Source organism: Pimephales promelas, chromosome 11, assembly GCF_988280905.1.
Source record: "Pimephales promelas chromosome 11, fPimPro1.hap1.1, whole genome shotgun sequence".
Classification (NCBI taxonomy): Eukaryota; Metazoa; Chordata; class Actinopteri; order Cypriniformes; family Leuciscidae; genus Pimephales; species Pimephales promelas.
The window spans coordinates 34737866-34752868 of record NC_142779.1 but is presented as its reverse complement, the minus strand read 5'-3'; the positions used below and the strand labels follow the sequence as shown (position 1 = coordinate 34752868).

At 40.0% G+C, this 15003-nt stretch overlaps 1 protein-coding gene across 1 annotated transcript; it reads left to right on the top strand.

Annotated features, from left to right (window-relative positions):
• Positions 1-4890: 4890 nt before the first annotated feature.
• LOC120492252 (glutathione S-transferase A1) lies at positions 4891-13110 on the top strand. The gene is made up of 6 exons (XM_039690437.2): positions 4891-5051; positions 5256-5307; positions 6219-6351; positions 7475-7616; positions 7702-7827; positions 12453-13110. Exons 1-6 carry the CDS (start codon positions 4965-4967, stop codon positions 12582-12584), a joined length of 672 nt encoding a protein of 223 aa, XP_039546371.2. The 5' UTR covers positions 4891-4964; the 3' UTR covers positions 12585-13110.
• Positions 13111-15003: the final 1893 nt, after the last annotated feature.

Below are 15003 nucleotides of genomic sequence, written 5' to 3'. Positions count from 1 at the left end.
CACCTGGAGGATCACTGCGCAATTACACTCGTGTCTCATATCATCAAATAGACATTTATAAAACAGGTATATAACAGCAAAATAAATAAAAACAAAGACACTGAAAAATAAAACCCCTTTGTTTTACCAGATGTATTGCATCATTAATCATGACCGAATAGACTGAATCTTCTATGCCTCTTTTATCCTGTTAATGGCCATGTTCATTGCAGCCTTAATAGTTTATGTGTAATAAATTCTGTTGAATAAAAAAATATTTCTAAATCTATTTTTTGTTACGTCTATTCAAAGCTTTTCTTGTCCTAAACAATAATGACTTTATAATCGTTTATGGGGTAATTTCTCAGCCAAAATGTATATGTGATTAATTTGCGAATCATTTCTTGACAGTCCTTCTTTAAAGCCGGATGAAAATTGTCGAAAAATTCACTAAAAGAAACTGCAGCTTATTTTAGTGTCATTGCGAAACGAGTTTTTATTAATATCTTAAGTGTTTTATATTTTTCATTTTAATATTAGTTAAAGTTTTAGTCATTTTGTTGTGTTTTTAATTTGTAATAGTAAGCCTATATGGCCTATAGCTTTCATTAATTTTAGTTTAATTTAGTTTTAGTTACTTTAGAATATCACGTTAAGCAACATTAAAATGAGAAATGTTGCTTTGACATCTACTTTATTATTATTGGTTTTTTTTTCCTTAGTCCCATTTAAATGTCTTTTCTCATTCCATGTGTGTATGTTTGCAAAGCTCCTGTAAAAACCACAACTTTGTTTGGGCACACTTGGCGAATAAAGCTTATTCTGATTCTGAAATAAACTAGATAAATAAGTTTATCGAGACCAAAGAGTTTGGTAAAGTTTGAAGCTAAAGTAGTATTTTATTTTATTTCAGGTATTTTATTTCAAGTAATTAGTTAGGGATTTTAGTTTCACATTTTGTTCATTTAAAATAAAATAAAACACTGGTAAAGTGAATGTGATATTTTGAAGAAACGTAAATGTCTCAAAAGAAAGGCAGACTGCCACATGCAGTGCCTCATTTGGATGTGCTTGAAGTCTTGGAGCTCGACTTCCCTACGTTTCTCCTACAAATGGGCCTTGAGCTTGTTTGGAGGTTCTAGCAGGGGAGTGCAGCTACTTCTATACCAACCGATGCTCGTCCGCCGGGGAACCCGTCCGCATCAACCGAGCGCGGGGCTTCGGGAGGGACACACATGGAGCGGTGAGGGAGGAAGGGGACACCCGCCTAGCCAGCCAGATCAGCCGAATCAACCCTAGCGATCAATGGGGTGACAGATGTCGCAGCCAGATCGCCCTCACATCCAAATTGTAAGACACGCGCACTGAGTATATATACCTCACACGCCACCCGTGTTTCACTTCAACGGTCACAGAAAATTCAACCTGCGATTTTTCACGTTGGATATACTCGTGCGATCAAACATAGATGTATTAAACACGACACGAACACAAATTCAACGTTTAATCGTTAATTACACTTTTTTAAATTTAAAAGAGTCAGTTTTTCCCACAATGCTTAGCTGCTATACAGCGGCTGTTGGGTACGTCATGACTACGTCGCCATAGTATGTACGTCGCGATCATAGATATTACACTAGATCTCACCTTGGCTACGGCAGTTCATTGGAACGAATGCGTCAATAGAGCCGCCATCTTGAAACAGGGGAGCCCCTCCACTTTAATGCATCAGACACAGGTCTAACGGAAATAAAATCACCATAAATCCTCATGAATGTGATTTTTCTTGTTTTTTTTTTTGGTTTGTTCCAACGGTCAGACATGTATTTATCATTGATTCCAGAAAGAAAATGTTTTTTTTTTTGTTTTTTTTTAACATTCTTTCTAGTTCAGATTTCATCCGTGAACATCATACGCTGCACAAAAGTCCGCCACCATCAATGAATTCGAAGTAACGGCAGAGATAGCAGCATTATCTAGCTACTTCCTATGACAAGACCCCTGTTCCAAGATGGCGGCGGTTTTGACGCATGCTTGGAACCCCAAGGTGAGGTCTAGTGTATATGTCTATGCGTCGCGGTGTACGTAACTTTCACGTCACGATTAGCTACTAAGCAGATAGGTGGACACAAATGTAGTTTCTAAATAAATATATTCCTAACTAGCCTAACTATAAATACCTAATTATATTCCTGAGTATCAATACAAATGTGATAGATTGCTAAAACTATATGAACGATTATTTTAGATTGCAGAGATGTTCAGGTTTAACCAGCTTTCTGTCAATATTGTTTTATTGTGTGTTTATATCTCTTGTATTGTTTCCCTAGCCTACAAATGTAAGGTACTTGCTCTTTTATTTTTATTCTATTTGTCTTCTTCATTTGTATGTTAGTGATTCTTATTAGCCCACTTTCTTTAGATATCTGACTTTACATCCAAATGTTGTTGTTTTTTACCCTTATGTTCTCCTAAATCTGTTTGTTTATTTTGCATCTGTTTCTTGAATAAAACAAAATTTATGTGGGTAATATTTGTTTTTCCCCAATTTCAAAGAAACACTGTGTTTTTGCTTTACATATTTCGACAGACAATATTGTGTGGAAACAGGTTTGGCTTATATACCTATTTAATTACAAAGAAAGTTAAGGAGGTAGCTACCATTCAAAATTAAACATAGAATTGAAAAATTACTTTGTAAAATTTAAAGATGATATTGTTTTTTGTTTTTGTTTTAAATGCAGTGTTTGTGACAGTTGCCCTGAAACTGTGGTTCATTTATTCTGGCACTGCATGTGTAAGACCGCTTCGGCAAAATGTTTGTGATATCACAAAGAACAATAATAGCCTATTTGTGTTGTTTTGGAAACATTTATTATTTGGTCTTTTGGAGAATTGTAGTGACAAGCACAGTCAGATTTATATAATAAATTGTATTCTAAATGGCAAATTCCATGTTCACAAGTGTTCTTGTGAAAAATTAACAACCCTTACATTGTTCAAAAAAGAACTTTATATTGACGATTTTTGAAGGAAGCACAAAGCAGAAAACATGTGCAAATACTGTAGCCTATTCTTATTTGTAAATATTTTTAAAAATCTTTATTATGTGTAAATCTATTAGCCCCAGTGTATCAGTTACATTTATGTTGTACGTTCTTGTATACTCTAATGCTTGTAACACACTTTTTGTGCTGTTGTTAATAATAATAATAATAATAATAATAATAATAAATTGTTTCTGTGAAGTTAGTTTAAAAAATAAGGGCACATATTTGTGCACATTCAAAAAATAAGGAATTCTTTATTTTTAAAATAACTTCACAGGAAAATAAATCTTTTTATTTATTTTTTTAATTTTAGATAGTTAAAATTGTATTTTGGAGAGTCACAATTGACCAGTCTTATTGTCCGTGAGGCATAAAGTTATAAAACAGCATGCTACTATTTCATGTAATAAACTGGGATGACAAAGCTTTTTTATTTTATTTTTTTATCTCAAGCTTCACTTTATTGTCATTCATTTAATCAGCAGAGCTTATCTAAAAAAGATTTATTTACTCTGCTGAGTGTGATGTCAGCATTTCTTAGACATGTCAGTTTGCAAACTCATGAGCCCTTTGTCCCGGTGCAGCACCACCACCCACAAGTTACACAACACTGGAGCATTGACCTTTCGCCGGCCCCTCCCCCAAAACGATCATAGTCCAATCACACATCATGGCAACTGTTACTATGTGAGCATGTCTGTCAAACACTGACTTGCATCACAAGTAAGATGGTGAAGCGCAGGGACACTACCCGAGAGATTGTCTGGAGGAGTTGTGTTCTTTCCGTTTCCAAAACCGAAAACACAACGTGAGCGGAGTCTACAATGGAGTAAACAGTGTGGACGGCCCCACTCCCATATACATGTGTTACAGGGACGGTTCATTTTGAAATTATTTTTTGGGATGTTTTAGCTTACCTCAAGGGCATCCAAGATGTGTCTTTGTTTCCGAAGTAGTTTAAATTTCTATATTTTTAGGTCAAACCATTCTTTTCTGTCAGTCATAATGCAGATCTATGGTCTAAACAAAGATCATAGAAGATCTAAACATATTTAGACGATTTCAATATATCAACAGACGAAGCGCCCGTGCACTCTCAGATCACTTGGACGTGGCTGTTGTTACAAGAGGTAAAAACGATATAAATACTGTTAGTTTTCTCACACAAACCGTTCGTTTCTTGTCTTAGGCCATCAATGTGTACTAACATTTACGAGTCATTAAATCATGTTTAATTTGGACTTCTCTGTGCATGCTCTTTGAGGTGGTGACCATAGACCTCCATTATGTGACTGACAGACAAGAACGCTTTGACCCAAAAAATATCAAAATTGAAACTACTGCGGAAACAAACCCACCTACATCGTGGATGCCCTTGAGGTAAGATAAAACATATCAAAAATTAATTTCAAAGTGAACTATCGCTTTAACTCGCGTGCAGCGTGCGTGAGACTGAGAGATTAGTAACATGGAGAAAGCAGATGAACAGGATCCACAAAGGAATTACGTTTTCTAAAGTGTTGTTGTTAACATGATATTCTCGTGGGAAATGAGCGGCGCCTGTAGACTACAGTTTAGAGGAGTGCACGCTCCCAACGGGGAAAAAGTGAAGCTTACTTGACAACATCAGTACCATTACAGTTTCCATTAAAACCAATACATTTTACTTTATAGCCATTAAAACCATTATGATTTCTGTAATGGTTTCTATTGGGTTTTTCTTTTCAGCAGGGCATAGTATCGGTTGCTATGATGTGTGGACAATTGCCGTTTTGGGGGAAGAGCCGGCGAAAGGTTATAGTGGTAGACCACACCCATTTGCAGCTGGCTCCATCCTCCGTATTCCCATCTCCATAAAACAGCCAGCAGCACAGTGCACTGCACACACACAGCAGAAAAGCGTTTTGGACTGAACTGTCGCTTTATTTTGTGAAAATGTCTGAGAAAGTTGTGTTGCATTACTTCGATGGAAGAGGGAAAATGGAGTCGATCCGATGGCTCTTGGCCGTGGCTGGAGTCGAGGTTTGTTGCTTTGGAAAACTTCTCCACCTTTGCAAAGAAATGCAGTTGCAAAAAGTGTACATCGATTAACACTTTGCATATATGTAACTTTTTCCTACGGCTGTGCACTATATATTTTTGTTTGCATATGACGATCACAATGATTTAGAAATGGAATGTGCATTGAAATGTGATCTTAAGATCAATGCGTTCTCGTGTTCACAGTTTGAGGAAGTGTTTTTGACCAAGAGGGAGCATTATGAAAAACTGGTGAATGGTAAGTTCAGTAAATTTGTCATCCATCATTTCTTGTTGTTCTATGTATATATTATTGCATTATACTGTATTTATATTATCATTAAAGGAGTAGTTCACTTTTAAAAAAAAATTAAAATTTTGCTGATAATTTACTCACCCCCATATCATCCAAGATGTCCATCCATGTCTTTCTTTTTCAGTCGAAAAGAAATTAAAGTTTTTAATAAAAAACATTCCAGGATTTTTCTCCATATAATGGACTTTATTGGGAACCACACTGTTCAAGGTTCAAATGAGAGTTTGAGTGCAAACTGTTCAAAGGGCTTTAAACGACACCAGACGATGAATAAGGGTCTTATCAAGCGAAACGATCGCTCATTCAATAACAAAGTTTAAGTTTTATAAGCTCAAATGCTCGCCTTGCTCTGTACTGTGTGACTCTCCTGTTCAAACTCGTTTATCAAAATGAACAAATCTTTTTCTGAGTCAATTCATTCGTTTCTGATTCATTCGACTCAGAAAAAGATTTGTTCATTTTGATGAACGAGTTCGAACAGGAGAGTCACGAATGCGCATCACAGAACAGAGCAAGGCGAGCATTTGAGCTTTTGAAACGTAAACTTTGTTATTTATTTATTAAATGAGTGATCGTTTCGCTTGATAAGACCCTTATTCATCGTCTGGTGTCGTTTAAAGCCCTTTGAAGCTGCACTGAAACTCTCATTTGGACCTTGAACTGCTTGGTTCCCAGTGAAGTGCATTATATGGAGAAAAATGCTGAAATGTTTTCATCAAAAACCTTAATTTCTTTTCGACTGAAGAAAGAAAGACATGGATCTCTTCGACGACATGGGGGTGAGTAAATTATCAGCAAAAGTTGTTTTTTTAAAGTGAACCACTCCTTTAATGTGATTGCTTTGTTGGTTGTAGAGGGAGCCCTGATGTTTCAGCAGGTTCCAATGGTTGAGATAGATGGGATGAAGCTTGTGCAGTCGAGGGCTATCCTGAATTACATCGCTGGAAAATACAACCTCTATGGGAAAGACCTTAAAGAACGTGCTTTGTAAATATCAACTTTTGATTGAAATTGTTTCTTAATTGTTATGAAACTAGATTCCAGTAATCAGTTCATTTAACCCTCATCCTTCCCTTGCACTAAACATATCTTTCCCTCATGGGTCAAAATGACCCGAAGCCCTAAAAGTAGCTATACTTCTTTTTTTTTCTTTTTTTTTTTGTCCAGAAAGCTTATTTTATTATTGTTATTTGTTATTTTATTTATCTTTAAATCACTAAATTTGATCAATTAATAATAAATAAATTGTAATTTAATCACATTCCTCACAATTCTTTCGACTTAAATTCATAATATCTCACAATTTCATGCATAAATGCTGATTTATATTTCTGCGTTGTTGTCCGTGTTGACGTTCAATTACACATGTAGAGGGAGGGGTTCTAGCGGACCAATCACAGCGCTTGCGTCTACGTATAGAATTGATACGTTGTTACGTTTTTGGAGAGGTGCACGACAGGTACGCCGAATGGTACGCCGCTACACAGCCTACGACAGCTAGGGTGCGATTTATAGTGTGATAAATTGGTCTTAACCCTTTTAATTCAGCTCAAAATATCTTACATTGTGTGTCTTTGATGACCTCTTGTAAAAAAAATAATAAAAATATACCATGATATTTCATGACTCTAGATCAAGAGTGCCGTACAAGCCCTGAAAAGTGAAGCCAAAGCGCCTCGATCAGTGCTGACCAATGAAAGAGAGGAAAGGGGCGTCGCGTCGTCCATCGTTTTTTACAGTCCATGCTCTAGAGGGCCTTATAGCTCCATATGGAGCAGATGAGCTGTTCCGCTAGGTCCTAAACTCAGTAAACTTCAATATGCATTCAGATACACATATTAGAAAAATTATTAGAAAAAAAAAGTTTTTCTATGTGTACTGAAGTATTTTTCACATTCCATTCAATGGGTGGTCAAACTGACTTGCCGGGGAAGGATTTGTTACTTTTTTAAATTAAATACAAAACTCCTTGAATTCATAAAATAATTTGTTTGTGTGTGTTTGTGGATACAAAAGTTCACTTTATTTAAAAAAAAAGTTTTGGGAAAAAAAAATGACCCTGGTTTTTCCACCACACCTAAGCTATTATCACTGTATTTTTGTCCTTTAGGATTGACATGTATGCAGAGGGCATTGGTGATCTAACGGATCTTATCTCGATGTATTTTCTCTCACCACCTGAAAACAAGCAGAAAAGTCTCAGTAATATCGAGGAAAAGGCAAAAGAGCGCTTCCTCCCTGTGTTTGAAAAGGTACTGATCGCTCTGACTATTCATTGCCCACATTTTTAAGCATTTATTATCCACGTAATCATGCTGTTTCTGATTACTTTTTTAGGGTCTTGCGAACTCTCATTTCCTGGTGGGAAACCAGTTGACCCGTGCAGACGTTCATCTTCTGGAAGCCTCTCTGATGCTGCAGGAGTTATTCCCTACAATACTATCAACCTTTCCCAAAGTCCAGGTAATCTGTTCCACGCTTTCCACACAACCAATCAACTCCAAAATTGGACTTAACTTGCTTAACAAAAACTTTTCTGGTCACACTTTATTAGGGGTGTAACGGTACACTCGTTAGATACGGGTTACCTACAGGAAAAAGCAACAAATCTCCAGTACTAGGTTTCTTTTCATTTAATTCGATCAGACAGTAATGCAAATCTACCTAGCGGTGTTTAGTCCCCTAGTTCTCACAGCACAGCCTCCTTTAATGTATTAAAGGGTTAGTTCACCCAAAAATGAAAATTCTGTCAGTATTTACTCACCCTCATGTTGTTCCAACCCCGTAAGACCTTCGTTCATCTTCCGAACACAAATTAAGATATTTAAGATATTAAGATCGCTCCTGCATACAGTCCATAGGCTTCTTGAGGGACTGGCTCTTGCCGTCCCCGAAAAGTCATAAAAGACATCGTTAAAATAGTCCAAGTGACTACAGGGGCTCAATCTTAAGTTTATCAAACGACGAGAACACTTTTGTGCGCAAAAAAACAACAAAAATAACGACTTTATTTCAACTATTCGTTTATTTCTCCCTCTGCGCGAGTCAGGTAACTAGTTTAATAGCGTAAGCTTCTGTTATTGTACGTCACACGCATCACACACACATGACCAGCGTCGGCCAATAGTGGGCCTACGTGTGACTTAGCTCTACGCAATCACACTACGTTAACGGACTATAGGCTTATGGAGAAGGAAGTGAATAGTTGAAATAAAGTCGTTATTTTTGTTGTTTTTTTGCGCACAAAAGTGTTCTCGTCGTTTGATAAACTTAAGATTGAGCCCCTGTAGTCACTTGGACTATTTTAACGATGTCTTCAATTACTTTTCGAGGACAGCAAGAGCCAGTCCCTCAAGAAGCCTATGGACTGTATGCAGGAGCGATTTTAAAATCCTAAATATCTTAATTTGTGTTCCGAAGATGAACGAAGGACTTACGGGGTTGGAACAACATGAGGGTGAGTAAATACTGACAGAATTTTCATTTTTGGGTGAACTAACCCTTTAAGCACTAAGCAGTCGTCTCAATCACCAGCGCCCTGCATCTCCACTGGAGCATACCCATTGCCATTCCTTCATAGACGACATTTCTCATCACCATTCCTCCAGACTCATCATACCTTATTACTTCCAGCTGTTACTCATTACCTTGTTAAGCCCAGCCTATATAAAACCTGCTCATTCAGTCATTCTTTGCAAAGTCTTGTATGTGTACCCAGAAGTTTCTTCCTCGCTGATCTAATGTCCCTGAGCCTGCTGGGCAGGAGCAGTCTCGGCCGTCTACAAGCTCCTCACCCCACAAAGTGTAAAAAAAAAAAAAAGCATCAATCAGGGGGCCTGGGTGGCAGGCGCAGTCGAAGCCTGTTAGAGGTAGATAAGATCTGAGGACTGTCATTATCTCTAAAAAGGCTTCGACGAAGAATAAGTCCTGACGCCGAGGCTATCAGGCTTCTGAGGGTGGTCCCCTGGAGGGCGACTCTCTGAGGAGGCTAGCAGTGCTGCGAGTTTGGTTGTTCCCTGCCGGTTCGCCGCTTCAGGGCACCGAGGTGTCTGCACATCTCAACGATTCTCCAAGTAGGGTCGTAGAACGGTCAGTTCGGTTCTTCCCTGCCGGTTCGCTGCTTCAGGGCACCGAGGTGTCTGCACATCTCAACAATCTTCCGAGTAGGGTCGTAGAACGGTCAGTTCGGTTCTTCACTGTCGGTTCGCCGCTTCAGGGCACCGAGGTGTCTGCACATCTCAACGATTCTCCAAGTAGGGTCGTAGAACGGTCAGTTCGGTTGTTCCCTGCCGGTTCGCCGCTTCAGGGCACCGAGGTGTCTGCACATCTCAACGATTCTCCAAGTAGGGTCGTAGAATGGTCAGTTCGGTTCTTCCCTGCCGGTTCGCCGCTTCAGGGCACCAAAGTGGCCGTTCGGCCAAATCCAGAGGCCAGTCTCGAAAGACTGGTCCCCCTAGTAGAATTTTTGGCGGAGTGGAAACTACTGCCAAATATATCTCATTGGGTCCTGCATAAAATAGAAAAGGGTTATAGAATTCAGTTTGGTTCATGCGGTGATGCCTATGTGCCTTAGTCATGTGGAAAAAACCTTGGTTCCTCGCCCAAGGCCCAGAGCTGGGGGCTTCTTGTCGGGGGTGGGGGATCATGAGTGGTCATTCGGCGAAAGGTCTTTGGCAGGACCATCTACTTTCTTGGCACATAAATCGACTAGACATTATGGCAGAGTTTCGAACTCTCAAGCACTTCCTTTCAGACCTGAGATGTCACCATGTGCTTGTCTGCACGGACCACACATCGGTGGTCTCTTATATCAATCATCAGGGGGGTCTGAGGTCACATCAAATTGGCTCATCGGATCCTTCTATTGGCCCAGGAGAATTGTTAGTAGCCCTGCACTGGCCGGCCCGAGTTTGGTTCTGGGAGCAGGTGTCCCTTCTAGACGGCTCTCTGATGGAGATTACGATCAGGAGGGACCTGCTGTCCCAAGCAGGGGGCACGATTTATCACCCTCGACTTGCAGAGTTGTGGAAACTGTGGGCTTGGCTCCTTCGTGGCACCCTAAGGCTGAGGCCTGCACTGCGCAATAGAGCACCGGCTTGATTTTGGCTGTTGTACTGGAGGACCTGGCTTTCGCTCCCTTCAAGCCCATTGAAGAGATTTCAGAAAAGTTCCCTTGTTTCTCATTGTTATTTCTTCTATTAAGAGAGTTGGAGATTTGCAAGCCTTGTTGATTGCTCCTTCATGCCTGGAATTTGCAACTGGTATGGGGAAAGCCTTTCTTCACCCCAGGCCGGGTTATATTCCTAAGGTCCTTACTAATGTTTCGGGTCCAATGATGCTGCAGCTTTTATTACACCAGATCAGGAAAAACTTCTGCTGTGTGCCTTGTTCGGGCTTTCGATGCTTATGTACACAGAGCTGCCTTGTGGTGTATTTCGAATCTGTTTCGGGTCACCAAGAAAAGGTTAATGAGGTTCCTAGCAGACAATGAGCAGGTGGGTAGTCGAGGCTATCTCACTTGCTTGTGAAGCGGCTGGTCAACCTTCACCTTTGTCTGTCCTGGCCCACTTTACTGGGAATATGGTTGCCTGTAAGGCTTTATTATGAGGGGGTTTCCCTTCTTGACATCTGCGATTTGGCAGGCTATACTTTTATACTATACTGTATACTTTTGTTCAATTTTATGATCTGGATCTTGGCTCTATTCCAGGGTCTAGGGTGCTTGCTTCTTAGTGTGTGCAATAACTTCACACAGAACAGGCATTTGCTGTTCTGGCGTTGTGGGGATGGTGTTTACACCGCGTCTCAACGCAGCTTGAGTTCCCCCGGAAGGGAATGTCTCAAGTTACGACTGTGACACTGGTTCCCTGCGTCGTCCTGCCATATTCCCTGCATGCCCGTTATCGACTTGCTTTGGCCTATCAGAAGCTGACACGGTCTGTTTTCAGGTGTGTTTTATAGTTTCCTGGTAGATGACGTTACCTGCCTATGATGTCTCGTCTTTCCATTGGACTGATTATACAGGTGCTACACAACGCAAGCCCACCGCTTCTCGACGCAGCGTCTTGTTCCCGCTCAGGGTACCAGGGTTACAAACGTAACCTGAGACTTTTTCTTTCTGTGAAGTTAGTGGAGCATGTCACATAAATGAATCGAAACTCAGCTACTAGCAGGCGCTTGCGTGCCATCTGTACGCTTGTGTTGTGTTGGTTCAGAGATCGTCTCTTGCTCTTTTTCCTGTTGTGTCGTGAAGGTTTGTGTACCCGTTACACCTTTAAACTTTATATTAGGTGTCAAAGTGCAAATTGTTTATTAAAAGGTTAGTACATAGCAGTACATTTAAAGAGGGACCCCATGTTTTAGTTGGATATTACAATTTATTGCAAAATGCACTTTTTGTGAACGTGTGTGTCTTTAAAAATTGGCATTTGAACAAACAATCAGAATAAAGTGATTTTAAGTTTCATTAAACATCTTAAATTTTTACAGAGCCGATCCTCCCTATACGCACACTACGCTAGTTGCGTAGGGCCCCGCAAATTACTCAAGGCCTCCCCCTTGTGTCAAAGCACGTCAATCAAAGTTTACAACAACGATAACCTTAGATAATTAAATAATTAAGCGGAACTATCCTTTTGGACACGAAAAGAGAGACAAACACCATGTGAGTGAATTGCGGGAACGGGTATTAATATAAAATATATCTCTGATATCAGGAATTATATTTTCATTAGTTCTTCTAACTAAACGAAGGAAGACTGTAACTGGGGTGTCAGGTGTGACTGTGTGGCAATGGCAAATGGTTTACATGGCTCGTGGGTCAGGCACGACGGCCCCTTATTTTTGCTTAGAGCCCCAGGGAGGTCAAGATCGGCTCTGAATTTATGTTTAATACAAATGAAAAACACAGTACTGATTGTTGAATATACATTAGGGATTAAGAGAGTAGTCTGTTCCCAGTTTAGTGAAGCTGTTAGTTGACTGACCAATTCTCACATTACTGAATCAAGCTGATCAGCCTATTATTTTTCATTCTTTTTCTAGCATTATGAATATACATTGTATATAATTTTACATTTATTTTGCAGGCATTTCAGGAAAGAATGAAGGCTTTACCCAAAATCAGCAAATTCCTGCAGCCGGGCAGTGCGAGAAAGCCTCCGCCCGACGAGGCGTTGATAAAAGTTGCAAAGGAGGTGTTGAGCCACGCCTTTAAGTAGAACACCGAACAGTTCTTCAAAACATTTACATGATGTTAATCACAACTAATTTACAAGCTTCTTTATTTTATTTTGTTTTAAAAAAATGTGTATTAATTGTTTTGTATGTTTTGAGTCATCTATGCAGCACTTTAGTAACTTTGTGTATGTAAAATGCGCTATGTTTGGATAAAGTGATAGTATTGTGAAATGAGCATTATATTGTCAGGAAGTGTGTGTGTCTGTTCATGAGCTAGAAGATCAAAATTCAGAAATCCATCAGGTGGAAATGAGAACACAGAGCATCAGAATAAACTCTCAGATAGATCCTCATCATGCCACGTCTGCACTTGTCAATATGATTTAGAAGTATAGTCATGGTCAGAATGATTGACACCCTTAGTAATTATGAACAAAGAAGCCTGTCACAATAAATCTGCATTGATAATTCTTTTGATATTTTATTTTTAAAAATCACAAAAATCTAACCTTTTGAAGTTAAATAATTGAAAATTGCTGCTATGAAATAAATGTTTTTTTCAATAAACCGTGCCCACAATGAATGGTTCCCTTTTTTTATACTCTAAATCTTCTCCTATATTGCCAGATGAGTTTGGAGAACACCTGACAAGAGATCAGAGATCATATGGGTTCAGGTCAGGGGACTGGGACGACCATGGCAGAACCTTCATTTTGGGCTCACCGACCCATTTTTGTGTTGATTTTGATGTTTATTTTGGATCAATGTCCTGATGGAAAATCCACCCACGGCCCAATATAAGATTAAGCTCCCCCTGCATATCACTCAATTAACAGTTAAAGGGTTTGTTGATTCAACAAGGTGCTGAAAGCATTCTTTAGAAATGTTGGCCCATATTGATAGGATAGCATCTTGCAGTTGATGGAGATTTGTGGGATGCACATCCAGGGCACGAAGCTCCCGTTCCACCACATCCCAAAGATGCTCTATTGGGTTGAGATCTGGTGACTGTGGCGGCCATTTTAGTACAGTCAACTCATTGACATGTTCAAGAAACCAATTTAAAATGATTCGAGCTTTGTGACATGGTGCATTATCCTGCTGGAAGCAGCCATCAGAGGATGGGGACATGGTGGCCATAAAGGGATGGACATGGTCAGAAACAATGCTCAGGTATGCCGTGGCATTTAAAAGATGCCCAATTGGCACTAAGGGGCCTAAAGTGTGCCAAGAAAACATCCCCCACACCATTACACCACCACCACCAGCCTGCACAGTGGGAACAAGGCATGATGATCCATGTTCTCATTCTGTTTACACCAAATTCTGACTCTACCATCTGAATGTCGAGACTCATCAGACCAGGCAACATTTTTCCAGTCTTCAACTGTCCAGTTTTGGTGAGCTCTTGCAAATTGTGGCCTCTTTTTCCTATTTGTAGTGGAGATGAGTGGTACCCGGTGGGGTCTTCTGCTGTTGTAGCCCATCCGCCTCAAGGCTGTGTGTGTTGTGGCTTCTTCACAAATGCTTTGCTGCATACCTCGGTTGTAACGAGTGGTTATTTCAGTCAAAGTCGCTCTTCTATCAGCTTGAATCAGTCGGCCCATTCTCCTCTGACCTCTCGCATCAACAAGGCATTTTGGCCCACAGGACTGCCGCATACTGGATGTTTTTCCCTTCTCACACCATTCTTTGTAAACCCTAGAAATGGTTGTGTGTGAAAATCCCAGTAACTGAGCAGGGGTGCGTTTTCCGAAAGCATCGTTAGCCAACTATGGTCGCAAGTTGGTCGCAATTTCCATTGAACTCTATTGGTAATGACGGTACTTGCGACCATAGTTGGCTAACGATGCTTTCGGGAAACGCACCCCAGATTGTGAAATACTCAGACCGGCCCGGACTTGAAGTTCAGACCTCAGTCTTCCTGAATCAGAGTGAGGGCCATAACTTTTCAGCACACTTTGGAAGGCCTCTTCTGGAAATACTTGCCTCATGTCATCAAATTTCCCTGAATTGACTAATTCTAAGAAGAGCATACTTTACAAATTTGAAAAATGTCTATGAATCTGCTCCAAGATGGGATTGCTATCAAGGATTGCCAATGTAAAGATTTGTGTTGAGCTCTTGGGGAACCTGGAATTAGGTCAGACAGCGCTTTCTCATGGGCTCATCTCGTGGGTCTGATGTGAGGTCTGCTGCTTTGGCATAAACAGCTTGGAAAGCCCCCTCTGACCTCTTCTCTTTGACAAATGCAAGAAGAGACTCAATTCATTTCCTACAGTAAAGAAGGAAACTTTCATCCATCGCCCTCTGCTGGACAATATCAAAGACCACATCAGTCTCAGAGAAGATTTGTTCATAATGTGTACAACATGGACACACACTCAAAATCCTCCAGTTTCCTCACAAAGCTTTTTCACAAATGCATTGTCGTATCCGCAATGATGTTATCAAATGTCT

What these genes read in the sequence shown, in the direction of transcription:
- LOC120492252 (XM_039690437.2), top strand. Translation starts at nt 4,965, where the DNA reads ATGTCTGAGAAAGTTGTGTTGCATTACTTCGATGGAAGAGGGAAAATG. An exon ending in TGGCCGTGGCTGGAGTCGAG is followed by an intron (nt 5,052 to 5,255) that starts GTTTGTTGCTTT and finishes TCGTGTTCACAG; the next exon opens with TTTGAGGAAGTGTTTTTGAC. An exon ending in TCCTCCCTGTGTTTGAAAAG is followed by an intron (nt 7,617 to 7,701) that starts GTACTGATCGCT and finishes TTACTTTTTTAG; the next exon opens with GGTCTTGCGAACTCTCATTT.